Raw genomic sequence first — 27931 nt, forward strand, 5'->3', positions numbered from 1 at the left:
TTTGCCAGAGCAGTAGGGATATTTGCAGGGTGACACGATTCAGACAAGGTTGAGGCTTTTGGCTGGACTCTGTATGCAAGGGGGCCAGGCCATAATTGGGAAGAAATGGAAAGAACTGTGGTGTCTTGGGAAAGGGGGCGGGGAGAGAAATCTTAGCCCAAACATCGGACAAAGTTAGGTTCAGTTACCATGACAACGGGAATGGGGTCAGTTCCCAGTGGGAGGGGTGGGCACAGCACAGGAGGAGCATATCACTATGGCAACGAATCAGCGCAAATCCACTAGTCGCCATGGTGACAAATGGGGCTATTACACGCCTTGGAGGGTAAACTGAGTCTTTGGGGCGTAAAGAATTCGATAGGAGGTGTTTCTGGAACAAGTGTACGCGAAAAATAGCCTTCATTTCCGCCACAATGTCCAAAATCTTGGGCTCAAACAGCGCGAACCAGAACAAGTCGCAGCTTCTGGCCCTCGCTGAAAGGTCTCCATTTCCCAGGGAACATCTCGATGCTCACTCTGCCAATTAACGCCGATCTGGTGAGTATTCAACCCGGAAGGAGCTGAAGAAGTACTTCCGGGGTAAAGGACCTGCAGGAGAAAAGGCTCCGGTCTGAGCTTCTGGATCGGCCTCTCCGCTCCGAGTCTCGTTGGTTCCGGAGGTCGCTGCAACTGTGGGAAATGCTGGCGCGCGCGGCGCGGGGCACTGGAGCCCTTTTGCTGAGGGTGAGAGTAAGGCAACCTCCAGAGGGTCGGGACAGCAACCGTCTGTGTGCTCAGCTGGGAAGGAGCGGGATTCCAACTTTGGGAGAGGAGTGGGGTCAGAAGTCATGGTCCCCACGTGAGTCATTCTCCGAGGACCTTTGATGGTCGCTGTACTTGAGGGAGAGAGGGACAAGTTGCAGGGCCGGCTTATGTCTCAGCCTACGCTTCTCTTTCTTTCAGGGCTCTGTGCAGGCTTCTGGCCGCGCTCCGCGCCGCGCCTCCTCTGGATTGCCCCGAAACACCGTGGTACTGTTTGTGCCGCAGCAGGAGGCCTGGGTGGTAGAGCGAATGGGACGGTTCCACCGGATCCTGGAGCCTGTAAGAACCTCTTTTGCCCATCTCGGGTCAGCCAAATACCCGGATACCACACACAGGGCACTGAGACCTCCTTGGGCCCTGTCTCTGCTTTTGACTGACAACTCCCTCAATTAGTTCTGGCAGGGCCCAGGCTGCTGACCATTATGCCTATGTTATCTTTTCTGCTACCACATTCTAGCATCCTACAGGTCCCATTCTTGGTACTACCCCACTCTCAAATCCATCCATCAGCCTAAAGACAGCTATTCTTTTGGCTCCCATTCTCTTGATTCTCCTCTCCATTTAGAGGCTTAATCTTGCATTCCTATGCTCTTAGATTTCCCTGCCAGTGACATTCTAGCCTTCTGAGGACATCTCTTGGCAGGGGTTACTGCCTTTCTGGGCATGTTCCATATGTTGACTCCCTATCTACTCCAGCCCTAGCTTAGATTCCAACCCTGTCCTCCCCATCCTTCTGAGGACCCGTGACTCCTCTTCCCAGGGCTTGAACATCCTCATCCCTGTGTTAGACCGGATCCGATATGTGCAGAGTCTCAAGGAAATTGTCATCAACGTGCCTGAACAGTCGGCTGTGACACTTGGTGAGGGGTACAGGGTGACATGGGTGCTCTCAGACCATTAGGTTGTGGTTGCTGTAGATCCAGAGCTTAGGAGAAAGAGCTGGTTGGGACCTGGAACTCTGACCTTCCCTCTCTTCTGTCCTGCTTCTCTTTTTGTAGATAATGTAACTCTGCAAATTGATGGAGTCCTTTACCTACGCATCATGGACCCTTACAAGGTATCTGTATCTGCTCTTTGCTATATCCAGTTTTTTGTTTTGTTTTGTTTTATTTTTTTGGTGCTGGGGATCGAACTTGGGATCTTGAACTTTTGAGGCAGGCGGTGGCCTCACTGAGCTAAATCCCCGGCACGCTATATCCAGTTTTTGAGTTGCCCTCTTCACTAAGATCCTGCATCCTAGCTTCTTATACTACCCATCCTCTTTCAGGCAAGCTATGGTGTAGAGGATCCTGAGTATGCTGTTACCCAGCTAGCTCAGACAACTATGAGATCAGAGCTTGGCAAACTCGCCCTGGACAAAGTCTTCCGGGTAAGCAGATTTGGGCCAGAGTTAAGCGTTTAAAGGCACCTGTCTTGGTACTGCCAGTTTTTTTCTAGGGCTCAAAATTGGTCCCAGGCACTTTACCACTTAGCCTTAGTAGGTATGATGATGCTGTGGAGCTTACACCTCTCTTCCTCTAGGAGCGAGAGTCCTTGAATGCCAGCATTGTAGATGCCATCAACCAGGCTGCTGACTGCTGGGGCATCCGCTGCCTTCGTTACGAGATCAAGGATATCCATGTGCCACCCCGGGTGAAAGAGTCCATGCAGATGCAGGTGGGAAAGAGAACCTCGTTGTATTACAGCCCCATGGGGACCTGGACCCCCTTTCCTGTTGTGATAAGTATATGAGGTCTATGTGAAAATTTCTCCTGGCTTTTTATTAATGAGGGTTGTCTGGGGGCTTCCAGGTGGAGGCAGAGCGGCGGAAACGTGCTACAGTTCTAGAGTCTGAAGGTACTCGAGAGTCAGCTATCAATGTGGCAGAGGGGAAGAAACAGGCCCAGATCCTGGCTTCTGAAGCAGAAAAGGCTGAACAAATAAATCAAGCGGCAGGTGAGCAGAAGCTAGAGGCTGAAGGAGGAGCAGGTCATGGGTCTTTGAAGGTTGGTGCTGGAACAGGAGCTTTTAGGCACTCTGATTTCTTGGGTCAAATTCTGCCTCTTTTCTTTCAGGAGAGGCCAGTGCAGTTCTGGCAAAGGCAAAGGCAAAGGCTGAAGCTATTCGAATCGTGGCTGCAGCTCTGACACAACATGTGAGAGCCTCCTGGGTGGGAGTAAGACACAGGAATTGACAATGGAAGAGGTTTTTCCTCATCCAACCTTGGGGGATGTTCCCAATGTTGTGGGCTCCACTGAGCCAGATTCTATGTATTGTAACAAGCATACTTTCTTTCTAGGAATCTGAATTCCTTTTTCCACCCTCTCTTTCTTTTCCAAATCTTTGATCTCTGATTTTATCTCTTTGTGGCCACAGAATGGAGATGCAGCAGCTTCACTGACTGTGGCTGAGCAGTATGTCAGCGCGTTCTCCAAACTGGCCAAGGACTCCAACACTGTCCTATTGCCTTCCAATCCTGGTGACATTACCAGTATGGTGGCTCAGGTTAGAGCTCTCTGATGACCCAGCACAGAGCCCAGTGCAGGAGGCTGAGACCATACCATTCCTAAGACCACTCACACACCATGGAGGTCTTCAGGGTGCTTTGGCCTTCACCTCCCTTCATTCCTTATAGAGAAGAAATATCTGAGAAGATACTGCTTTATCCCGGCTGATAAGGAAGCTCTTGAGCTACCTTCATTCTGTAGATACCTGTGTTAGTGTTCTGAAGGTCACCCTGCTTTGATAGTTTTTTGGTTTTGTTTGTTTGTTTGTTTGTTTTAGTACTGGTTATCGAACTCGGGTCCCTCCGATTTCGAGGCACGTAGCTGAACCACTGAGCTAAATCCCTGGCCCCTGCTTTGCTAGTTTGTAAGATTCCTAGAACTGATTCCAGAGCTTTTAAGACTGCGGCTTGGGGAAGGGAGAAAGAAAAACCAAGTTCTCTGTCCCCAGCCACGTTTGTCCTTCTAGCCATTGGGAGGTTGGGCTGTGTCTTCTACCAGTGTCCTCATGGCTGTCTCTCTATCCCTCTCCTCAGGCCATGGGTATATATGGGGCCCTCACCAAAGCTTCGGTGCCACAGGCACAGAACTCAGTCTCCAGCGGGAGCAGCAGAGATGCCAAGGGCACAAATGCAAATCTTGATGAGGAAATTGATCGAGTCAAGCTGAGTTAGTGGAGCTGGGCTTGGCCAGGGAGTCTGGGGTCAGGGAGCAGCACACCCAGATTCTGGCTCTAGCCTCCCTACTAAGATTTTATTTTTTATTTTTTTATTTGAACTTATTAATCATGTAATAAACTCACCAGTGGAAAATCAGAAACTGTCCTCTTTGATTGGGGAATGAAGTTGGGAAAGTCACTGGTGTTTTTTCTTGGATGTCTACTTCTACCCTGTAGTCCTGTCGGGTCTTGGGAGCTGATGCCTTCATGAGCAAGAGTGAACTTCATGTAAAGTAAAATCATCCTTTCTGTCTTCAAGAGAAATGGGAATAGCATGGAAGGGTGAAACTACACGTCTACTGAACTGCCAGCTGGGGAATTTAGTCCCCCTCCTGCTAAGTGTGGGACTGTGTGTTTCAGGCAAGTGTTTGGGGGATTTTACATAGGAAATTCCTGAGTGCATAAAGGGGGTTAGGGGCTGAGAGCCCTTCTCTTTTTTTTTTTTTTTTGGTACCAGGGATCGAACTTGGGACCTTGCACTTTTGAGGGAGGTGTCGGAACTACTGAGCTAAATCCCTGGCCAAGGCCCCTTCTCATTCATTCATTCATTCATTCAAAAACATTTATTAATGTTGGGCCGGGGATTTAACTCAGTGGTTCTGGTGCCTGCCTTGCAAGCGCAAGGTCCTGAGTTCGATCCCTGGTACCAAAAAAAAAAAAAAAAAAAAAGAACAAAGGAGCTGCTATGGTTGGAACAGAGTTAAGCAAAGAACTGATAGCTAGATAAACTAGGGGAAAGGGCCCCTAAAGGGTAGACTTGTAGGGTCATGTAGGACAGCTGTGGGCTTTTGCTTAGATAAACCAAAGGAGACTTTTTATTTTTAAAAAAATTTTTATTTATTTATTTATTTTTTGGTACCAGGGATCAAACTCAGAACCTTGTGCGTGCCACTGATCTAAATCCCTGGCTTATTTTTAATAGTAGTTTTATTGAGATATTATTCACATGCCATACAATATACCCATTAAAAATGTAAACTTAAAGTATATTTAGTAGTTTAGTATATTCATGCAGTTGTGCAATCACTACAGTTCTAGAACATTCTTCCCCTGGCCTGCCAATATTCCATTGTCTGGGTGTACCATACTTATTTATCCATTCATTAGTTAGACATTTGGTTTTCTGCCTTTTCATGATTATACATAATTGCGACTATCAACATTCATGTATAAGTTTTTGTTCAGATACATGTTTTCATTTCTGTTAGGTATCTACCTGGGAGTGAAATAGTGAAATTGCTGGGTCATATGATAATTTTAACTTTTTTTTTTTGTAATGGGGATTGAACTAGGAAAACACATAGCTACATCTCCAGCCCTTTTTAAATTTTGAGAAAGACTGTTACTACATTGTCCTGGCTGGCCGCAAACTTGCCACCCTCCTCCCTCAGTCTCCCAAGCAACAGAGATTACAAGAATGCACCACCACACCTTGGCTCTATTTAATCTTTGGAAGAACTGTTGTTCTATTTTCCAAAGCTGCTGCACCATTTTACAGTGCCATCATCGGAGTATGAAGGTTCCAATTTCAACATCCTTGCTAGTACTTGTTAGTGGGTTTTTTTGTTTCTTTTGTTTTAGCATCCAATCTGGGGCATTGCATATGGTAACCAAGGTATCTATTACTGAGTTATACCTCCAGTCTTTCTTTTTTTGTTTTAATTATAGCCACTCTGGTTGAGTTTGAAGGGGCATCTTGTGTTTTCCTGATTGGAAACAATGTTGAGCATCTTTCCATGTGATTGATTACTGGCTATTTGTATCTATCTTTCTTAGAAGAATGTCTAGGGAAATCTTTTGCTCATTTAAAAATTGGATTACTTGCTTTTTAAAAATTTATTGAAAGATTCAGTACAAGGCTTTGAAGACAGGAATAACGTACTCTATCAGTTGGAGTCAGCTAAGCAAAAAATGGGAAATAAATATTATTTATCCCTGTTTTACAGATGATAATGTCCAGTAGTTCACAGTGAGTGGCAGAGCTAAAGTTCAAGCCAAATTTGACTCCAGAGGCCATGCTTCTAGTACTAACCAAGAGTGGATAGTAGTTTCCTGAATCCATCTAGCTTAGTCCCTTTTTCCAATTCTAAATTACAATACATTACGTGCTTAAAAAAAAAACTTGCCCCGTCTACCTTTCTTGAGAAACTTCCATCCAGGCGCCGGCAGGTGGCGCTGGGGCTCCGTGTGACGCTCTATCTGGTGAGCGCAATTCTGTAGTCCCGGGCCTCTGGGGCCACCGCCGCACTTCCGGGAGCCGATTCAGGTGAGCCGTGGTCTCCCTAGAACCCTCACTGTCCTAACCTCAAAATAAGAGAATCCTTCCTCTGCCCGAGGTCTCTGCATACGGGGGCCAGAGTGCTCAGGTGGAGGTTGAGAAGCCAGTGAAGGAGGCAGAGCTGCCTGTATGCCTGGGTCTCTTGGAAGGCCTAACCAGCGTTAGGTGGTGTAGGGGTAGATCTACCTGGCTTCGTGGGGAGGTTGTGCCTTGGGTCTTTTGGAGATCCTGGCCTCCCGGAAGCGGGAAGGGCCAGAAGCGTGGCTCCGCCCCTTTGTCTCTTGGCCTCAGGCTGGCGGCATTGTGGAATTGGTTCAGATTTCCCTGCGGGCCTTTGCAACCGCAGGTGTGTTGATACAGGTCAGGAGAGAAGGCGTTGAAACGCTGTGTCGGACAGTAGCCTACCACTCAGAATAAGTTTTCGTTCAAGGACGATTTTTCAGCCTTAGGATCACCTAGTTGTACATATGCAGATTCCTATGCCCCACCCAAAGATACTGATTCAGTGGATGAAGGGTGGACTCTGGAAATAGCTTTTTGTTTGTTTTTTGAGACAGGGTCTCACTATTTCAGGCTGGCTTTGAACTCACTTTGTAACCCAGGCTGGCCTCAAACTTGCGGGCGCCCCTCCTGCCTCAGCCTCCTGAGTGCTGGATGGAAATAGGTTTTTTGGGGGTTTTTTGGTACCAGGGATTGAACTCGGGACCTTGCGTTTGTGAGGCAGGCCTCAGAACCACTGAGCTAAATCCTTGGCCCCTGAAATAGCATTTTTTCTAATCACATGAATTGAGTTTTTCATATGAGAAGCTCAGTTTTACTTGTAGGTATGAGTGCCATGTTGAATTTTAAAAAATTATATTAATACATGTTTGCAGTACATAATGATTACATTCATTGTGAGGAGTTGGTACTTGCATATAATGGAAATAGCATTTTTTAGCAGCAGTTCTAGGTTGGTGCCCATAGTATTGGGAACCTTTAGAAAGACTGACATAACTAGTGAAAGGGAACCTTGGAATGGGTTGGCTATTGAACTCTTTGAGTCCCGAAAGGCTTCTAAGAGGAAATGATTCTAGTTCGGTTGCTGAGAGACCAAAATATCAACTGGTTCTATGGCCCACAGTGATGAATTCCTTCTCCTGCCTCACCAGGATGCAGAAGGTCTCAGTGTTACTCTTCCTGGTCTGGGTCTGTTTCTTCTTCTATGCTGGGATCGCCCTCTTCACCAGTGGCTTCCTTCTCACCCGTTTGGAGCTCACCAACTACAGCAGCTGCCAAGAGCCCCCAGGCCCTGGGTTCCTAGCATGGGGGAGCCAAGGGAAACCTGGGGCCTGCTGGATGGCTTCCCGGTTCTCCAGAGTTGTGTTGGTACTGATAGATGCTCTGCGATTTGACTTTGCCCAGCCCCAGCGGTCACATACATCTGGGGAGCCTCCTGTCTCCCTGCCTTTTCTGGGAAAATTAGGCTCCTTGCAGAGGCTTCTGGAGATTCAGCCCCACCATGCCCGGCTCTATCGATCTCAAGTTGATCCCCCCACCACCACCATGCAGCGCCTCAAGGCCCTTACAACTGGCTCACTCCCTACCTTTATTGATGCTGGCAGTAACTTCGCCAGTCATGCCATCCTAGAAGACAACCTCATTAAGCAGCTCAACAGTGCAGGTCAGTATGGGCCCCTTTGGGCAGATTTCTTCCTCAAAAGTCAAGGGCTGGGGATTTAGCTCAATGGTTCTGCCGCCTGCCTCGCAAGCGCAAGGTCCCGAGTTCAAGTTCAATCCCTGGTACCAAAAAGAAAAAGTCAAGGAGCCAGAACTTTGGGTGCTTGGCTATAGTGTTGTAGGACTGAGGAGGAGAAAAAGACCAGAACCTTGCATACAGGGAACTCAGTTTGGGGGACACAGGGCTTTGGGATAGGTGAAGTTTCTCTCTTTTTTTTTGGGGTACCGGGGATGGAACTAGGTAGTTTTTAATCTGTGTGAAATGTTGAATTTTATTCTTAGAGAACTCAGTAAAGGGGCAGGGGAGATATGAAAAGATAAGGATCTTGGTTCATAGGTATGGAGAAGAGAGTCAACTGACTTGGAAAAAGCAGGATATACCAAGTAAAAACAGGTCAGCAGAGATACCAGGGACTGAGAACTAGCAGATTATTTTGTAGTGAACAGAAGTGAGAGGTCTATGTGAAGTTTGGTTATCAGGGAAAACTTTCTGGTGGGAAGTTTTAGGCCTCAAAGGGTAAGGAGTTGCTGCATGGAATGGCTACATAGTTGGGATTTCTGGTGGATCTTTGAAGAGTCTCTTCCTATTCTCCCCTGTCCTGATTCCTTCTCAGGCTCTGACTACCTCTTGTATCCCTACAGGAAGGCAGGTAGTCTTCATGGGAGATGACACCTGGAAAGACCTTTTCCCTGGAGCTTTTTCCAAGGCTTTCTTCTTCTCATCCTTCAATGTCAAAGACCTACACACAGTGGACAATGGCATCCTAGAACACCTGTATCCCACCAGTGAGCATGGGGCCAGAGCACTTAACTCCCCAACTGAGACTGGGAAGCGGGGAGATCTGCTTTAGTCTACAGATTCTGAGCTTTTCATGGGTGCAACCGCCTGGGCTTGTGTACCTGGACTAGAGAAATGGCCAAGCCTAGCTGGGGTTGAGGAGCGGGCCTTAGTCCCCCATGCTCAGTGTTCTCCCCTTCACAGTGGACAGTGGTGAATGGGACGTGCTGATTGCTCACTTCCTGGGTGTGGATCATTGTGGCCACAAGCATGGCCCTCACCACCCTGAAATGGCCAAGAAACTTACCCAGATGGACCAGGTGATCCAGTGAGTGTGGGGTGTTGGCTGGGGGAGTGGGTTTGTGTATGAGACTCTCAGGATATATAGTCTGAGGACAAAAAATTCTTATTTGAAGCCTCTTTCTTGGTTGAGTTTTGTCTTTTTCGGGCTTTTTTCTGGAGCTAGGGGATTCATCTGTTTTGAATAACTTTGTTTGGCTTTGGGCAATAGTGTTATGGCCAAAGCGATGTCTCTTTGCCAGAGGCCTGGGCCCTGCTAATAGAAGTTGTAGCTGGGGGCAAATGGGTCCCTGAAAAGAATCTTTATCCATTCTTAACATATTTCTTGGCCTCCAGGGGACTTGTGGAGCGTCTGGAAAATGACACCCTGCTGGTGGTGGCTGGGGACCATGGGATGACTGTGAATGGGGACCATGGAGGGGACAGTGAGCTGGAGGTCTCGGCTGCACTCTTTCTCTACAGCCCTACACCCCTCTTCCCCAGCGCCCCACCAGAGGTGAGGTCTGGGGTGTGCCTCTTCAGGTCTGCCACTATTCAGCCCACATCATGATCACATTGTCTTCATGGATCCCTCTATTTTAGGCCACCAAATCCCTGATCCTAGGTATCCCCCACACATTTCCTACATAGGTCCCTAAGTCTGCCATCTCAAACAATGACTTCAACTTTGTGATTAACCCACTGACTCCTATCCTTTCCCTCTAGGAACCAGAAGCAATTCCTCAAGTCAGCCTTGTGCCCACACTGGCCCTGTTGCTGGGCCTCCCCATCCCATTTGGGAACATTGGGGAGGTTATGACTGAACTGTTCTCAGGAGGCGAGGACTCCCAGCCTGACTCCTCTGCATTAGCCCAAGCCTCGGCACTCCATATCAATGCCCAACAGGTGGGTAAAGGGCTGGGCTTCCAAGTGATAAAGCTAGGATGGAATAGTTGGGTATGGTAGCACATGTCTTGTGAAGCTGAGGCAGGAGGATTGCAGAGAGTTTGAGGCCAGCTTAATCTACATAGTAAATTCAGGGCCAGCCTGAAACTACATAGTGAGACTCTGTCTCAAAAAAAATACTAGGATGAATATGAGAGGAGCATAATGACCATGTTACTGTCCTTTGTCCAGTCTTCATCCTAACTTCCATAGCCATGTCCCCCTTTTCAATATCTCTGCTTTCTCTTGATCTGGATAGTTTGGGTCTGATTTCTAGGTATCCCCTTTTGTAATTCCTATCTTTGCCTCTGCACTGATTTATATCTCTGACCTGTTCCCCTTGGCCTCTGACCTTTTCTGTCAGGTGTCCCGATTTCTTCACACCTACTCGGCTGCTACTCAGGACCTCCAAGTTAAGGAGCTTCATCGACTGCAGAACCTCTTCTCCAAGGCCTCTGCTGACTACCAGCGGCTTCTGCAGAGCCCCAATGAGGCTGAGGCAACACTGCAGACTGTGATTACTGAGCTGCAGCAGTTCCTTCGAGGAGCTCGGGCCATATGCATCGAGTCTTGGGCCCGTTTCTCTCTGGTCCGCATGGCAGGGGGTGCTGCTCTCTTGGCTGCTACATGCTTTCTCTGCCTGCTTGCATCCCAGTGGGCAACTTCCCCAGCCTTTTCTTTCCGTCCTCTACTGCTGATGCCTGTGGCCTGGGCCCTTGCTGGGGCCACTCTGTATGCTGGATTATTGACAACTACCAGCCTGAAGCTGGATCTAGTGGTTCTAGGGGCTGTGGCTGCAGTAGCTTCACTCCTGCCTTTTCTGTGGAAAGCCTGGGGTAGCTGCAGGTCTAAGAAGCCCCTGCCAACCCTGATTTCCATCCCTGGGCCTGTCCTTTTACTCTTGCTCATTCGCTTGGCTACCTTTTTCTCTGATAGTTTTGTTGTAGCTGAGGCTAGGGCCACCCCCTTCCTTTTAGGCTCACTCATCTTGCTCCTTGTTGTCCAGCGGCACTGGGAGGGCCAGCTGCTGGTACCTAAGCTGCTCACAATACCCCGCCTTGGTTCTTCTACCCTAACGGGCCCCCCACGGCACAGTGGTGGATATGCCCTGAGGCTTGGCATTGGGTTGCTTTTATGTACAAGGCTAGCTGGGCTTTTTCATCGCTGCCCTGAAGAGACACCTGCTTGCCACTCCTCTCCCTGGCTGAGTCCTCTGGCATCCATGGTGGGTGGTCGAGCCAAGAATTTGTGGTATGGAGCTTGTGTGGGGGCACTGGTAGCCCTGTTAGTTGCTGTGCGCCTGTGGCTTCGCCACTATGGTAATCTCAAGAGCCCTGAGCCCCCTGTGCTCTTTGTGCGCTGGGGGCTGCCTCTAATGGCATTGGGCACTGCTGCCTACTGGGCATTGGTATCAGGGGCAGATGAAGCACCCCCACGTCTCCGAGCCCTGGTTGCTGGGGCATCACTTGTGCTTCCACGGGCCGTGGTGGGGCTGGCTGCTGCAGGCCTCATGCTGCTGCTCTGGAAACCTGTGACAGTGCTGGTGAAGGCTGGCACAGGTACCCCAAGGACCAGGACTGTCCTCACTCCCTTCTCAGGCCCCCCCACTTCTCAGGCTGACCTGGATTATGTGGTCCCTCAAATCTACCGACACATGCAAGAGGAGTTCCGGGGACGGCTAGAGAGGACCAAATCTCAGGGTCCCTTGACTGTGGCTGCCTATCAGTTGGGAAGTGTCTACTCAGCTGCTATGGTCACGGCCCTCACCGTATTGGCCTTCCCACTTCTGCTATTGCATGCGGAGCGCATCAGCCTTGTGTTCCTGCTTCTATTTCTGCAGAGCTTCCTTCTCCTGCATCTGCTTGCTGCGGGGATACCCATCACCACTCCTGGTAAATACATAGCCAAGCCCTTGTTGATCTAAGTGCAGTAGTGATGTGAGTCCAGTCCCTTTTGTTTTCAGGGAGGTATTGCTTTTTGTTTTTCTCATGTTGACACAGGGTCTCATGCCCTGCACATTTGGGAAGGTCTTCCTGATGTCTTATCTGTCATAGCCAAGCTAATCCCTCCTGTTGGCTTTTACAGTACATAGAGAAGGAAAAGGAGTCTCTTAGGACCACAGTAATTTCTTATGGAAATGCTGCATCCTCAGGAGCACATTTTCTGATGTTCCAATAGTAGAAGTGGCAGATTACGACCACAGAGGGAATTAGAATAACAAGAGTGTTGGCTGTAGGGAGGTTGGAGCTATGAGCATGTGAGTGTGTGAGAATTAGCATCGAAGTAGTAGGAATATATAATTATGGGGCAGCAGGCTGTGGAGTAGGGGATGAGATGTGATTGTAAAGAGGCCTATCTTCCTCCAGGTCCTTTTGCTGTGCCATGGCAGGCTGTCTCAGCTTGGGCCCTCATGGCCACCCAGACCTTCTACTCCACAGGCCACCAGCCCGTCTTTCCAGCTATACATTGGCACGCAGCCTTCGTGGGATTTCCAGAAGGTCATGGCTCCTCAACTTGGCTCCCTGCTTTGTTAGTGGGAGCCAACACATTTGCCTCCCACCTTCTCTTTGCAGGTACCTCCTTTCTTCCTCTCCCTTGCTTCAATTGTTTACTCTAGTTTTATGAGAAGAAAGGAAAACCCTGGATTTGGGTGGGAAGATGTGGTTTTGTTAGATCCTTGGCATCTCTTAGCTTAACCTAATTAGAGTTGAGCCAATTGGGTAGGGTAGGAAGTAGGGTGGACTGGTTCTCCACTGATGCCAGCCTTGCCTTCTCTGAAGCAGTAGGTTGCCCACTGCTCCTGCTTTGGCCCTTCCTGTGTGAGAGTCAAGGGCCAAGGAAGAGGCGGCAGCCCCCAGGGAGTGAAGCCAAGGGCAGGGTCAGGCCTGAAGAGGAGGAGGAGGAGGAGGAGGAGGAGGAGGAGGAGGAGGAGGAGGAGGAGCCACTAATGGAGATGCGGCTCCGGGGTGCACCTCACCATTTCAATGCAGCGCTCCTGCAGCTGGGCCTCAAGTACCTTTTTGTCTTTGGAATTCAGGTGAGTGTCAGGTAAAGATCAGGGACTAATCACCTTGTCTCATGTGTGTGCTTCAACTCTTTTCTTTCTTTTTTTGAGTTGGTTTTACTATGAAGTTCAGGCTGGCCTTGAACTCACTAGATAGCACAGGCTGGCCTCAGACTTGGAATAATCCTTCTACCTTAGCCTCCCAAGTGCTGGGTTTATAGGCATGCACTACCATGCCTGGCTCCTTTCCTTTTTTTTTGAGATGGTCTCACTATATCGTTCATACTGGCCTCAAACTCGTGGCCTCTTGGCTCAGTCCTCCTGCCTCAGCCTCTTGAAGACTGGGATTATTCACCGTCTTTCATCCTTTCAAAAACTGTAGGAGGGCTGGGCACAGTGGGGCACACCTATAATTCTAGGTACTTCGGAAGCTGAAACAGGAGGATCCTGAATTTGAGGCCAGTGTGGGCAATATCACAAAGATGCTATCAAAAAACAAAACTCTGGTTGAGAACCTTGACTGATGTAGAGATAAGTAAAGGGTTTCCCCAAGCTCAGTGGCCTTAAATGGCAATTTTGAGACTTAAATCTGGGTTTCTTTATCCTAGTCGTGGATCATTTCCTTGTTACAACCTGGACTGTGCCAGTTACATGTGGAGATTACTCCATTAATAGATGTACTGGAAAGGCTGAGGTAATGGCCAGGATTCTTTCCAAAACTGTGGTCATAGAGCCTACTCCTTTCCTACAAAGGCAGAAGATGTGATGCTAATTTCTTCCTTCACCCTGGGAATCATAACATGAGTGTTAGCGTCAGAGATGGATAGTGACTTGCCCAAGGTCACTGAGTCAGTGGCTGGGCCAGGACAAGAATTGGACTTCTTAGTTGGGCATGGTGGTGCAGGTCTGTAATCCCAGCACTTGGGAGGTTGAGGCAGAAGGATCATCTCGAGTTCAGGGCCAGCCTGGGCTACATAGTGAATTCAAAGTCAGCCTGAACTCCATAGTGAGACTATCTCAAAAAGAAAAAAAAAAGAATTGGACTTCTAACTCCTACCCCGGTGTTTTTTCCAGTGATATACTGCTTCCTCCCTCCTTCCATTTTTCACAGAGGCCTGAAACACCTCTCCCTTTGCCCTCCTTCCTTCCCTCCCCAAATAACTGGGCCCCTTCTCTCTTCCCTTAGATTCTGGCTTGTGCCTTGGCAGCGTCCATCCTCCGCAGGCATCTCATGGTCTGGAAGGTGTTTGCCCCCAAGTGAGTGGATTTCCTTGAGAAGTGGGGTGGTTGGAAGGGAGAAGCTTGGAGCCAAGTACAAACATCCAGACTGGACACAGTTTTGCTTCCATAGGGAAAAGGTACTAGATCTGCTCTCTGTCCCTGAAGTACTTCACCTTTCTTTGCAGGTTCATTTTTGAGGCCATAGGCTTCATTGTGAGCAGCGTGGGACTTCTCCTGGGCATAGCTTTAGTAATGCGAGTGGATGGTGCTGTGAGCTCCTGGTTCAAAAAACTAGTTCTGGCCCAACAGAGGTAGCCTAGTCTGTGGATGCTGGCTCCTGGCTACAAAGACAGCTGGAGAAGCACCTGGCCTGGACTATACAGGTGCTGGATGATCTGCAAGAGAGGTTGAGCCTCTACTGCCATGCAGCATAGGGGCTGCTGGCTATAGAACTGTGTTATTCTAGAATTCAGTATCACAGTGGAGCCTGATCCCTTTCTCCTGATTTGGCTGCATCTGATGGATAAAGGGGGTGGTCTCCAAAGTGGAATAAAGTAATAATGTAACTATGTATGTCTGAGATGTGGGGGAGTACCCACTGTCCTATAAGGGCTGGGGAGTGTCAGTCTCCCCTCCCATAAGCACAGATTGGACCAACCATCTCAGGCAGGCCTGGATATATCTGAGAATGTTTGGCATGAGGTTGGAATTGCCTGAACTCATTGCCCCTGCGTATTCTATTCCACCTGCCATTTTCCTTTGCCGTCCAGGATTTTTAAATTTCTTACTCGGCTGATAACAGGATTGAAAATATAAGCCTAAGCATCATGGAGCACAGAGACATTCACTGTCTGAAGCCTCAAACAGTGCAGTCTCCCTTGCTCTGCTGTGGCCTTTCACTATAGAACACCTTTTGCCCTATACTTTTGTGGAAGCCTCCCTAGTTTCCCAACCTGTGCTGCCTTTATCAGACCTACTCACTCATCTTAGAGAGCATTTTACCTTTCCCCATTGATTATTCTTGACTTGCAATCAAAACTATATGAATGTAATACTTCTCTTGGGTATCTCCTGTGCCCTCTGTCTATCCTACACTTGTGTCATTTTTATTTTATTTTATTAAAAAAAATTTTTTGGTACCAGGGATCAAATTCAGGACCTTGGGCTTTCGAGGCAGGTATGGTGCCACTGAGCTAAATCCTCGGCCCTCAAGTGTCATTTTTAAATTGTTTTTTGAAGTACTGTACTGGGGATTGAACCTGGGGCCTCAAGCATATTAGGCAAGCCCTCTACCATTGAGCTATCTCTTCATCCTTTTTATTTCACTTTGATAACAGGGTTTCACTAAATTACCCAGGCTGGCCTCAAATTTGCAATCCTCCTGCTTCAGCCTTCCAAGTAGCAGAGTTATAGGCTTGTGCCATCTTGCTGGGCCCAGGTGTCAGATTTGAAGTGCTGATAAAAGGTCTTTCTGGAGTTGTCCATCAGAAGAATTGGAAGAGGCTCTAGACAGCAGGGTCAGATTGAAGTTTGTACCCAGGTGTAGAGAAGGGATTGCTAAAAGAATACGTGTTAAAACCACGGGACAGGCAGGCATGGTGGTGCACATCTGTAAAAATCCTAGCACTCGGGAGGCCAAGGCAGAAAGATTACTTTGAATTGGAGGCCAGCCTGGACTACATAGTGAGTTTGAGGCCAGCGTGAGACCCTGTGTCAAAAAAAAAGAACTTTTTGGGGATTTTTTTTGAGACAGGTTCTTGCTATGTGTGTAGTTCAGGCTGGTCTTGAACTCAGTATGTAGCCCAAGTGGCCTGGAACTTGCAGCAGTCCTCTTGCTTTGGCCTCCCAAGTGCTGGGATTACAGGCATGTGCCATCATGCCCAGCATAAAAATTCTTTATCTCAGCTTTTTACCTGACATCTGAGTCTATTACACACTAACTCATTGATTCTTTGAAGAGATTTTTTTGGTACTGTCAGGATAAAACAAAATGGCTGTTTTTCCTTTGCTCTTACACTGTAATCAACATAGAAGACTTCTATGACCTCAAAAGCTGTGGGATGGTGGCCTATATCTCGTTTTTTGAGACAGGGTGTTGCTGTGCAGTTCAGGTTGGGCTTGAACTCACTATGTGGTCCAGGCTGGCCTCTTAACTCATGGCGATCCTCCTGCCTCAGCCTCCCGAGTGCTGAGTGCTGGGATTATAGACATGCGCCACCATGCCTGGCTGGTGGCCTATATTTGTTGTCCCAGCACTCTAGGAGGCTGAGGCAGGAGGATCACAAGTTCAAGCTCGACCTGGGCAATTTAGTGACTTGGTCAAACCCTGTCTGTATCTATGCTATGAACTCATGTGTTGTCCTCCTGCTTCAGCCTCTTGAGTGCTGGGATTACAGGGGTGTACCACCAGGATGCCTGGCCCTGTCTCAAAAAATAAAAAAGGGCTGGGGATCTAGTTCAATCCTCAGTACTGGGGGAAAAAAATAAAGCTATGGGAATTTCTTCCCACTAGCAAGCAAGTGATTTTCCAGTGGATACTAGAAAAGTATCCTCATTCAATTCAGTTTTGATACTGATTCCAGAGTCAGTACTGAAACTTTGGGAGTTTCATATCCCAAAGATGAAGGGCTTTGTCCCCAAGATGGCTCCCTTCTCTCTGCCACTTCAGATGCCAGTTGCAAGCCCCAGGTCGTTTTACTCATGGTTCTAACTGGGTGGCTATAGATTGTGTACTCCCACAGCCTCCTTGGGATCAGTCAGTTTGAGAGGCTCACAGAACTCAAGGAAACAATTACTTTACCAGTTTATTATGCTGTTTTTTTGTTTTTTAATTTTGGTTGGGTTTGGTTTTTGAGACTGGGTTTGCTACATTGCTCTTTTTGGCCTTGAATTCACAATCCTCCCATCTCAGCCTCCTGAGTACTGTACCTTTGATTACTTCCTTTTTTTGGTACCGGGGATCGAACTTAGGTCCTTGTGCTTGCAGGGTAGGCGGCGGAACCACTGAGCTAAATCCCCAGCCCTGTACCTTCAATTACAAGCATGAGCACCCACACGAAATTCCTAGGGTTAGGTGTGTGGGAAGGGGTGCAGAGCTTCCGTGTCCTCTCCAGATTCACTACCTTCAGGAATTTCCTGGTGTTCAGCTATCAGGATACTTGCCAAACCCTGTCCTTTAGGGGGCTTATGGAGACTTCATTGCATAGGTATGACTGCTGATAAACTGGGGGGCAAATCTAGCAAGTCCTAGCTAGTCAGATTCTCCTTGGCCTCTCTGCACCATTCCTTCAGGCCATGGTGCAGGACCCCTCTGGGATGACAAGGGTCTTAAGACCCATTGTCAGACAAAGTAGGTCAGAGAATTTCTTATGGCCAGCTAAAGGCAGGGAAAGATTAGTTTCTATGACTTTTACCTTGAGGAGGAAGTTATAAGCCAGGAAACAAAGATGAAGACTGAATATTTCAAAACATCACAATTGTCTTTTTTTTTTTTTTGGTACCGGGGATTGAACTCTGGTCCTTGCACTTTCGAGGCAGGAGGCAGAACCATTGAGCTAAATCACCAGCCTTTTTAAAAATTTTTTTTTTTTTGGTACTTGGGATCGAACTCAGGACTTTGCGCTTGTAAGGCAGACGGTGGCGTCACTGAGCTAAATCCCCGGCCCCCACAATTATCTTCTAAAAACAAGATTGTATTTTCCGTTTTCCTTTGTTTGTTTTGCAGTGATGGGGATTGAATCCATGGTCTCATGCATGATAGGCAAACACTCTACCACTGAGCTACAGCCCCAGACTTTTTTGTTGCTATGTTTAGGGGCAGGGATCTCAGTGTAGCCCTGGCTAGTCTTGAACTCCTAGCTCAAGTGATGATCCTCCCACTTCACCCTCCTGAGGAACTGAGGCCACAGGTGCAAGCCACCAAGCCCAGCTTCATTTTTGCCATGATGTCCTTTGGAATGCAAACGTTTTAAGCCAGGCATGGTGACACAGCACTCTGGGAGGCTGGCGGAGGAAGAATCACAAGATTGAATCCAGTCTGGGCAACTTAACTCTTTTTAGAATTTGAGACTGTCTCAAAATAAAAAATGAAGGAGGGCTGGGCATGTAGCTAGCTGAGAAGGCCCTGGGTTCAATCCCCAGTAATACAAAAGACAAAAAGTAATACAAAAGACTAATTGTAAATTTTGATAAAGTCCAGTTCAGCCTATTTGTTGTTGCTGCTTGTGCTTTTGGTGTCATATATAAGAAACCATTGCCAAGTGCAACATTTAGTTCTAGAACATTCTGTATCCCCTCCCCACTACCTCACACTTAGTTTTACAGTCAATCCTACTCTAGGTCACTCATCTATTTTTGGTCTTTATAATTTGCCTTTTCTGGACATTTCATATAAGTAGAGTTATGCAATATATGGTCTTTTGGGGTGGCTTAGGATAAGGGTTTTGAAGTTCACCCATGTTGGTGCATATATCACTATTTTGCCCCTTTTTATTGCTGAATCATTGGCTATGACCAACTGGTGAACTTTGTATGTTTCCAGTTTTTAGTGTCTCCCCTCCCAACCCGGTATGGGGATCGAACTCAGGACCTTGCACTTGCAAGGCAGGCGTGGCACCACCAAGCTAAATCCCTGGCCCTACAGTTTTTAGCTCTTGTGAACATTTTACTTCTTTTAATTTTTAATTTTTGTTTTTGCAGTACTGGGGATTGAATCTTCAGTCAGCCTTCACAGAGTGAAATCTCCAGTTCATTTTTACTTTTTTTGAGATAGGGTCTCATTAAGCTAAAATACTCAAGTTGGGCTTGAACTTGTGATCTTCCAGCCTCAGCCTGCTAGAGCGCTAGGATTACCTGTTTTGTTTTTTTAATTGTAGCTATTCTATGTGTGTAGGTATGTAGTGTTATCTTTTTTTTACCCCCGATATTAAAGATTGAAGACATGGCCTGGTGCATGTTAGGCAAACACTACCACTGAGCTACATCCTTACCCCTATCTAAAGGGTTTTTTTGTTTTGTTTTTTAGGGTTGTTTTTTTTTTTGATTTTTTGAGACGAGATCTTGCTCTTAGTTCAGGGTGGCTTTGAACTCACTGTGTAGCCCAGGCTGGCCTGGAACTCAGCAGTCCTCCTGCCTCAGCCTCCCAAGTGCTGGGATTACAGGTGTGCACCACCACACCTAGCTTCTATCTAAAGGTTTTAATTTGCGTTTCTCTAATAGCTAATCATGTTGACCATTTTTATGTGCTTCTTAGCAATTTGTATATCTTTCTTTGGTACAATGTCTGTTCATATTTTTTTCCATCCTAAAGTTCTGTGGAGTTTTAAGCATTTCTATGTGTTGTGGATACTGGTCTCTTGCCTCAGCCTCCCAAGTGCTGGCATTACAAGTGTGTGCCTTCACTACCAACAAGGAAGTTAAATCTGCATGAATCAGGTATGGTGACACACACCTGTAATCCCAGCACTCTGAGAGGTCTAGGCAATTGCAATTGCAATTGCATTCTAGCCCAGCCTGGGCAATTTAGCGGTTTAATGAGACCCTGCCTCAAAATTTAAAAGGGGTTGGGGATGTGAAGGCTCTGGGTTGAACCCTCAGTTACACTGCCAAACCAAACCAAAACTGGCGTGCTAGGCACGCCTGTAATCCCAGCATTCAGAAGGATCAGTGCGAGTGTGAAGCCAGCCTGGGCTGCATACTGAATTCAAGGCTAGCCTGAACTACATAGGGAGACTATTAACATAAAAAAGAACAAAACCCCAAACAACACAAAAACATTTCTTTGCCAAAACCAGAGTTATAAAGGTGTTCTTTTATAAGTTTTTTTTTTGGTTTTTTGGTACTGGGTATCGAACTCAGGACCTTGTGCTTGTGAGGCAGGCTTGATGCCACTGAGCTAAATCCCTGGCCCTCTTAGGAGTTTTGTTTTTGGCTTTTATAGTTCCATTTTTAACCCATTTTCGGTTGATGGGGGGGTAGGGTAATTAAAAAAAAAATTTCCCCTATGGTTATGCAATTAACCTACTTCCACTTCTTTAAAGAGGAGATTTCGGAGGGCCCTACTCGTCAGCGCCAGACTGATACTGAGACGCTGTGTCTGCGCTGGAATTTCCGGGCCGCACTACGACCCCCAGCATGCACTGCGCGTGGCGGCGCGCTGGAGGGAAACCTCGCGGCCCGGGGGCGTGGCTGCGAGGAAGGGCTGAGCCCCGCCTGCTGTCGTTTGGAAGATTGGTTCTGGACCACCTTCCCTAAAAGTGGGCTCTGAGAGGACCCAGCTAGCGAAACGGCGAGCCTTGTGATTCTGCCACTAAGGCACGCCACTCCACCTCTGGCCAGTTTGGGTTCTTTCCCCAGTTTCCCGCCGGAACAGACTTTGGAAGTGGACCAACCGAAGCCGAGTTTTGCAGTCCCAGCCCACCGGAGGCGAGCGGTGCCAGATTAACTTTGGAAAGGGTGGGTCGTCCAGGTTGGGGCCCGAGGGGAGCAGGGTGTACCATCGGCCAGCATGTCCCGTCGGACCCTTCTGTGCGCCTCCACTCCACGCGCCAGCTGCCTAGACCTGTGGAGGGAAAAGAACGATCGACTTGTTCGACGGGCCAAGGTAACGCAGTTGCTGGAACCCTCGCTTTGCAGCTCCAAGACCCCAGAAAGCCGGTTTGCAGTGGATTTGCCTCAGCCAATGGGGAGGAGCAGAGCTTGACCTGACCCTCCCTCCCCCATAGAGCCAGAAATGATGAGAATGCACCCCCCCCCCAACATACTGCTGCAAGGAGAGAACAAAAAACTGATTCTCGGTGACGTCCCCTCCTACTTTTGGCAGGAACTGGTGCCTCAGGAGTGTAGTCTAAGACGACAGCAGTTGACTCAAGACATACTGGAGGGGCTCAGCGGGCTCCTCCACAGTCTGCAAGGTAAGCAGAGACCTCCTTGGGATGGTCACTTCCCTTCCTTCAACGCCAGATACCATTTCTCTTTTGCATTTTTGGGATTGAGGGGGCAGGGAGTCCTGTTTGAGGCACAGAGAGGACTGTGATTTCTAGGATTGTGTAATTTGGAGAACTTCCCGCTCTTTCCAGATTGTTTAAAGGATGGGTTCTTTGTTGTGGCCATTTGGGTTGGAGTGGGATTATCTCTGAGTTGGGGCATCTTTCAGTGGAGAGCCTGTGAGACCAGCATCTGTTGTTTCAGGGCTCCCTGCAGCTGTTTCTGTTCTTCCTTTGGAGCTGACTGTTACCTGTAACTTCATTATCCTGAGGGCAAGCCTGACCCAGGGTTTCACTGAAGACCAGGCCCAGGATATCCAACAGGCCTTAGAGAGAGGTAAGGGCTGGAGATTGCCTCCCATGTCCCTGCCAGCTTCCCTCTAGCTTTAAGCCTTTGTGTGTGTGGGCGGGGGAGGCGGGGGGGGGGGGCAGCACAGAAGGAACAGCAGTCACCTCCATGGAGAAGGGTGCCCTTTTCTAATCCTCCATGTACTGTTCAGATCAGATTGAGGTATTATTGCAATCCTTGGGCTTTTGCAGAATAGAAAAGCCAGAGATTGGGGAAATGGAGGATGAGGTCCCACTTTAGCTGTGCATATGTGTACTCTACAGTGCTGGAGACCCAGGAGCCGCTGGTTCCCAGGTTGGAACAGGGGCTCAGGGAGCTATGGGACTCTGTTCTCCATGCTTCCTCCCTCCTGCCGGAGCTGCTCCCTGCCCTGCACCTCTTGGCTGGCCTGCAGGCAGCCCTTTGGCTGAGCACTGACCATCTTGGGGACCTGGCCTTGTTGTTGCAGGCGCTGAATGGGAGCCAGGTAATGGAAAAAGTGATTTGAAGATGAGAGTGTCCTTCCTCCTCTCTTACCTCCAGCTGCAATAGCATTGTTATATAATGGAAAGGCTGCTGGCTTGCTGATCAGAAAACCTAAGTTTTCCCAGGGATTCTTGGGTGTTCTTGCTCTGGTTGGCTCCTAACTGGGGAATTTGGAGGGGGGTTAAAAATATCTTAATGAATTTCGGGCTTTTATGATCTTGGTGAAGCCCCCTTCCAGCCTTAGTCTTCTTATTAGTGACCCAGACATGGTCCTTGCTCCATGTACTCAAGAGCTTCTGAATGAGAAGGGATACTAGAAAAGATCATCATTTGCCTGGATTAATTCATTCTCCCTCTTTTATTTTCCTTTCCTTTTCTTCCCTTTTTCCCTTCCTTTCACTTGTGCTATCCCATCCTGTTGATTGAACCCAGGTCCTTCATACTGAGCTACATGCCCGGGCCTTTTTTATTTTGAAACAGCATCTCCCTAAGTTGTTTTGTTTTGTTTTGTTTTGGTACCGGGGATCGAACTCAGGTCTTTGCGCTTGTGAAGCAGGCGGTGAAACCACTGAGCTAAATCCCCAGCCCTCCCTAAGTTGTTAAGTTGTCCACTCTGGGCTCAAACTTGCTTGCAGTCCTCTTACTTGAACCTCCCAGAGAGCTGGGATTCCATGTGTGCACCACCATACCTGGCTTCCCCTAGATTTTTCTTCCTTTTTTTGAGACAAGGCCTCACTATGTAGTTCAGCCTGGGTTTGAACTTACCGCAATCCTTTTGCCTCAGCCTCCCAAGTGCTGGGATTACAGGTGTGAGCCACCATGCCTGGCTTCTTCCTTTTTATCCTTGCCTCACACTTATCTTTCTGTTAGAATTGGGGGAATAGGAATCAGGAGGACTCCTGAGCTCAAAGTCCAGGACCAAGGAGAAGAGGGGGTAGTTAGAAGCTTACAGCTTCTGAATGTCCTCCTTTTTCCAGAATAGGGCCTCTGAGGATCTGTTGCTGCTTCTAAAAACTTGGAGCCCTCCAGCTGAGGAATCAGATGCCCCATTAATCCTGCAGGATGCCCGGGGTTTGAGAGATGTACTTTTGACAGCATCTGCTTTCCACCAAGGTCGGCCAGCAACCTGGCTTATCTCCTCTTCCCATAAGGGGTCCTCTGGGTTTATGTTGTCCCTGTTATGTCCCATTTAGCTCCAGGGTTTCAGGGTTTATCCTGTCATACTCCTTTCCCTATGGGCATCTCTAAGCTTGCACCCTGGTTGCCCCCAGGCCTCCAGGAGCTGATCACAGGGAGCCTACCCAAGGCACTGAGTAGCCTGCATGAAGCAGCCTCAGGCCTATGTTCACGGCCTGTGCTGGTCCAGGTGTATACAGCACTGGGGAACTGTCTCCGTAAGATGGTAAAGATAGCCCTGGGCGATTGTGGGGGCTTTGGGGGAAACCATGGCCATTATGGATGGCATTATGCTTTGTGAGGGTAGCTGAGGACTTATCTTTCCACAAATGTAGGGAAATCCACAGAGAGCACTGCTCTACTTGATTGCAGCCTTAAAAGAGGGGTCAGCCTTGGGTCTTCCCCTTCTGGAGGCTTCCAGATTATATCGGCAACTGGGGAACACAACAGCAGAGCTAGAGAGTCTGGAGCTGCTGTTTGAGGTAAGGAACTGGCAGGTGAAGATATGGGGTGGAGTATTGCTGAGGTGCTTGTGTTTGGGTGACTAGTGAAGATGCAAATACAAGAAAGTATGGCTCCCAAAGATTACATAGATTATTTTTTCTCTTCTTTTAGGCCTTGAGTGTCACTCATAAATCTGAAGCTCCCCACATTCTCATTGAGGTAGAACTGCTACTCCCACAACCTGGCCCAGCCTCTCCCCTTCACTGTGGCACACAGAGCCAGGTCAAGCACCTACTAGCAAGCCGATGTCTACAGATGGGGAGGTAAAGTTCCCTCTTGCTTTCCTGAGCTCCTCTTTCCTCCTCTGATGCCTTCCCTAAGCTGTGGCTCTGCTTTAGTTCTTTTGACCAATGAGTGAAGCAGAGGCAGGTCATAGGTCCCTACTTGTTAGTCTCCTGCCTTATTGCTGGACCTGAGCTGAGGACTCCTCATTTAGATAGTAATTTTCTCTATCTTTGAAGTTCTGGTCTCCTTCCTAATCTGTTCTGTAACTGAGGTAGAGCCACATTGAGCCAGGGCTAGAGTCCCAAAGACCTCCCTCTCCCCTCTCCTCAGGACCATTAGTATCCATTAGTTAAAAGAGAATGTTATCCCTGGAACCCTTGGAGGGTCCTGACGGGGCCTAAGGTAAAGCTGATGGGCTATGACTCCGCAGGGCAGAAGAAGCTGCAGAGCATTACTTGGACCTTTTGGCCCTGTTATTGGATGTCTCAGAGCCAAGGGTAGGTATATCTTTAGGATTTTCTGCAATGAAGTGAGAGGGTTGGGGTTGCATTTGGAGTAGAGCGGGACTGTTATTTTCTGTTTTTTTTTCTATGGTTCTATCTGTGCATTCAGGGAAACCAGGTCTCTGAATGGTACCAGAGCCTGGGGAAGAGGCAGGGGTAGTGACTCATGCCTCATGCCTGTTTAAGACACTGCATCCTCCTCCCACCCCAGTTCTCCCCACCCCCATGTCCCCCAGGACCCTGTATGCCGGAGGTGTTCTTGGAGGCAGCAGTAGCACTGATCAAGGCAGGCCGAGCCCAGGATGCTTTGACTGTATGTGAGGAGCTGCTCAGCCGAACATCATCTCTGCTTCCTAAGATGTCCTGGTTGTGGGAAGATGTCCGAAAAGGAACCAAGGAACTGCCACACTGCCCACTCTGGGTCTCTGCTGCCCACCTGCTTCAGGGCCAGGCCTGGGTTCAACTGAGGGCCCAAAAAGAGGCAGTCGGTGAATTTAGCCAGTGAGCCCAGGAAGCCACCTAGGGTTCTGGGGAGGTATGGGAGGATAATTTTCTGATTTGCACTGGGTTAGTGAGTTCAGTTCTCACCCACTCACATGATTCCTTTTTGCTCTTGTCCATGTCTTACTTCAGTTGTCTTGAGCTGCTCTTCAGGGCCGTGCCTGAGGACAAAGACCAAGGTAATTAGACATTCAATTTTCCTTATCTCCTGGAAGTGGTGGAAGTGGGTTCTCTTTCCATGTTTCCCAGCCCACCAGACTTTGAGACCTAAGAGAAAGGGACCCTGGACACAAGAATAAATAGAAGGGTGTCTGGGATCTTGGTGTCTCTGTGGCTTTGGAAGACACTTTCATGACTTCAGGGGTGGTTCACAGGAGGAGCTTCCAACTGTGAGCAGGGGTGTAGTTCAGATGTGGCACTGCAACATCTTCGGGCAGCCGCTCTGATCAGTCGTGGACTGGAATGGGTAGCCAGTGGCCAGGATACCAAAGCCCTACAGGACTTCCTCCTCAGTGCGCAGGTGTGCCCAGGTATGTATACTTGCATGGTATCAGCTATGCACAGATATGCAAGGACAGAGAGTACTTGGGCATAAGTGTAACGGAGGTATTCCCAGGTGGGAGGGGTAAAAGGGATTATGTGTGTGGTATATACCTAGGATGTACCCAGATGTGTAAATACAAACATACACAAGTATGTATGCAAGCCTTCTAAGAGTTTCCTGCTCACCTCAGTGTCCTCAGACACAGGTTCTGTGACTCTGTTGGAATGGGTTGTATAGGAACAGGTTGAGCTGAGCCTTTTGTACTGGGCAGGCAGTAGACCCTGGGATAGGTTGTTGATGATCTACCCTCCATTTCATGAGTGAGTATAGACAAGGCACTTCTCTCTGGGGCTCAGTTTCCCGTTTTATAAAATGATGCCTTCAGCTATATCGAGTTCTAAGTCTTTGTACCCTGGGATGGGGCTATAGGACACAGAGATGCTTCGTTTCACCTGCTTCAGACTCTGAGGAATCTGAATCGGAGGGATGAGGCCAATGCTGTCTGGTGGAAGCTGAAGACCCAAACTCAGGTGCCACAGGAAGAAGCTACCTGGTGAGGCTCAGCCCTGCAGGCTTGGGGCAGAGGGGCTGGGATCCTGGAGTGCTTTGGGCCTATTGGGGGTGATGAGGAATGAAAGGCAGGGAAGGCCGCTCAACCTTCTTTCACTTTTAGGCATCACCCTTTTTGATCTCCAGGTCTCTCCCCCTGTACCTGGAAACATATTTGAGCTGGATTCATCCACCTGACTGTGAAACCCTCCTTGAAGAGTTTCAGACTTCGCTAACAGAGTCTTGTTGACCTACAGCCACCACATTTCCAAGACCTTGGGCTGGGACCTCAAGCTCTCTGTGGGGAGAACGTTTTTCTGTCTTGCCCTGGAGAATGTGGCTGAAGCTGACCATTCCTATATAAATCCTGTACTGGTGAGGTTGGAGATAGTCCTATGAAATTTGGCCCATTATTGCCATTCTGGTTCCAGAGCAAGCATTGCCTACCACCAAGGAGTTATTGCCTTTGATCATGGCACCTTTTTTCCTGTTTTCTTTTTTCTTGTGTTGAGTAGAACTCATGTTTCTTTTTCTTTTCTTTTTTGAGACAGGGTCTCACTATGTAGTTCAGGGTGGGCTTGGACTCACTGTGTAACCCAGGCTGGCCTTGAACTCGTAGCAGTCCTCCTGCCTCAGCCTCCTGAATGCTGGGATTACAGGCGTGCACCACCATGCCTGGCAAACTCATGTTTCTTGTCTGCCTACTACACATAGTTGAGTGTTGGTTGCCTAAGATCCCTCTCCCAACTTTTTTTTTTTTTGCAGGGGATAGGGGAGTAGTGCTGGGGATTGAACCCCGGGCCTCACAAATGAACCCCTAGCTCTTCAACATCTGTTTTATGAGCTTCAGGTATAGGTATGAGAAAAACTAACCCTTCCTCTGGAACCAGTACTTTAGCCCTTTCCATTGCCTAAAACCAGGGCCTCAAAGTGCAGGATCCTGTGCTAGGTGAGTGTGAGTGGAGTTAGGTCTGGTGGGTGATCTAGATGGGCCTCTCAAGACATGGCAGGTATGGTACTTTATACTGAATAGAGATGGGCAGTCTTCTGCTCTCCCTACCCTGTCCTTACTAGAAATTGAATCTCAGCCAAATGTGTCTGTGTGGTAGAAGGATGAATTGAGTCAACATTCACCAAGAGCCAGCAGTCATCTTGGGCCAGCAGTCATCTTGGGCCCAAAGACTTCTAGTCCCAGCATACAATTTTCTTGCTGCCTTGGGCTGTATTGAATCTGCTGTGTTCTGTGGTTGTCCTTTGACCTCTCTGGACTTGAATGCCCTGGAGTGTAATAGGAATTAGTGAGACAGGAGTTAGGGTTCTATTGATCACAGGTTCTATTAAGGACAGTGGCCCCAAAATGGAGTCTGGTGAGTCAAGACCCACCAAGGACCTTACAAAATGTGACAGCTGTCCTGCTGGCCGGGGCCTCCCCAGAGCATGACTAGACAGCCAACCCATTGGCTCAAGGGCACATAGGTCTTGCATGGACACTGAGTGAACACTGCATAGATTGGACCCTAAAAAATAAGTAGTCTTCTAGGGCGAGATTATATTGTTTACACAACGGCTCAAGCTGCCTTCTAAATCCCTTAAAACCCCTTAGACAAAGAAAGAGCACTCGTGGTTATCCAGAGTGGGAGCTTTACACCTTACTTTTGTATCTTTTAAATAAATTTGCTTGCACCCTACCTCCTCCGCCCCAGTTTTATTCTTCGTCACCGTCGGACAGGACTTCAGCCTTCCGGTAACTAGCCCCTCCAAAAATTAATGTCTTATGGTAAGGGGAATATTTACCCCCAAGCGCAGAGAAACTGTAAAACCTGCGAAATTATTTAGAAGAGGGCACAACGTCAATAGGGTAGGATGAATTAGGAGCTGGCGTGCTAGTCACAGAGTCCAGGATAGG

At 48.2% G+C, this 27931-nt stretch overlaps 3 protein-coding genes across 18 annotated transcripts; all 3 read left to right on the forward strand.

Annotated features, from left to right (window-relative positions):
- Positions 1-565: 565 nt before the first annotated feature.
- On the forward strand, positions 566-4103 carry Stoml2 (stomatin like 2). 5 transcript variants are annotated; one of them, XM_004873931.4, is made up of 10 exons: positions 566-723; positions 943-1080; positions 1562-1661; positions 1800-1858; positions 2069-2170; positions 2323-2457; positions 2592-2736; positions 2856-2935; positions 3157-3285; positions 3821-4103. In XM_004873931.4, the coding sequence occupies exons 1-10, from the start codon at positions 679-681 to the stop codon at positions 3956-3958; spliced, it is 1071 nt and encodes a 356-aa protein (XP_004873988.1). In that variant the 5' UTR covers positions 566-678; the 3' UTR covers positions 3959-4103. The 5 variants fall into 5 exon arrangements, with proteins under 5 accessions (XP_004873988.1, XP_087040430.1, XP_021107149.1 ...); XM_013068939.3 differs by having other exon boundaries at positions 600-729; XM_013068941.3 differs by having other exon boundaries at positions 664-838.
- A 74-nt stretch (positions 4104-4177) lies between these two features.
- On the forward strand, positions 4178-14795 carry Pigo (phosphatidylinositol glycan anchor biosynthesis class O). 10 transcript variants are annotated; one of them, XM_004873924.4, is made up of 11 exons: positions 4467-6268; positions 7404-7943; positions 8642-8785; positions 8982-9105; positions 9414-9573; positions 9783-9962; positions 10366-11893; positions 12368-12574; positions 12782-13038; positions 14192-14262; positions 14412-14795. In XM_004873924.4, the coding sequence occupies exons 2-11, from the start codon at positions 7406-7408 to the stop codon at positions 14539-14541; spliced, it is 3339 nt and encodes a 1112-aa protein (XP_004873981.2). In that variant the 5' UTR covers positions 4467-6268; positions 7404-7405; the 3' UTR covers positions 14542-14795. The 10 variants fall into 10 exon arrangements, with proteins under 10 accessions (XP_087040421.1, XP_004873981.2, XP_004873984.2 ...); XM_004873927.4 differs by having other exon boundaries at positions 7432-7943; XM_087184294.1 differs by having other exon boundaries at positions 4470-6268; positions 7432-7943; positions 12785-13038.
- A 5601-nt stretch (positions 14796-20396) lies between these two features.
- Positions 20397-27713, forward strand: Fancg (FA complementation group G). 3 transcript variants are annotated; one of them, XM_004873919.4, is made up of 14 exons: positions 20399-20827; positions 21047-21137; positions 21415-21546; positions 21822-22024; positions 23001-23136; positions 23295-23425; positions 23535-23681; positions 23815-23966; positions 24359-24425; positions 24643-24932; positions 25065-25111; positions 25307-25462; positions 25906-26029; positions 26173-27713. In XM_004873919.4, the coding sequence occupies exons 1-14, from the start codon at positions 20732-20734 to the stop codon at positions 26273-26275; spliced, it is 1875 nt and encodes a 624-aa protein (XP_004873976.2). In that variant the 5' UTR covers positions 20399-20731; the 3' UTR covers positions 26276-27713. The 3 variants fall into 3 exon arrangements, with proteins under 3 accessions (XP_004873980.2, XP_004873976.2, XP_021107148.2); XM_021251489.2 differs by having other exon boundaries at positions 20639-20827; positions 26150-27713; XM_004873923.4 differs by lacking the exon at positions 23295-23425 and having other exon boundaries at positions 20397-20827; positions 23572-23681.
- The last annotated feature ends 218 nt before the right edge of the window (positions 27714-27931 follow it).

This window comes from Heterocephalus glaber, unplaced genomic scaffold (assembly GCF_053883595.1).
Source record: "Heterocephalus glaber isolate CG9 unplaced genomic scaffold, H.glaber_assembly_v1.0 deba00001481, whole genome shotgun sequence".
In the NCBI taxonomy this organism is placed as follows: Eukaryota; Metazoa; Chordata; class Mammalia; order Rodentia; family Bathyergidae; genus Heterocephalus; species Heterocephalus glaber.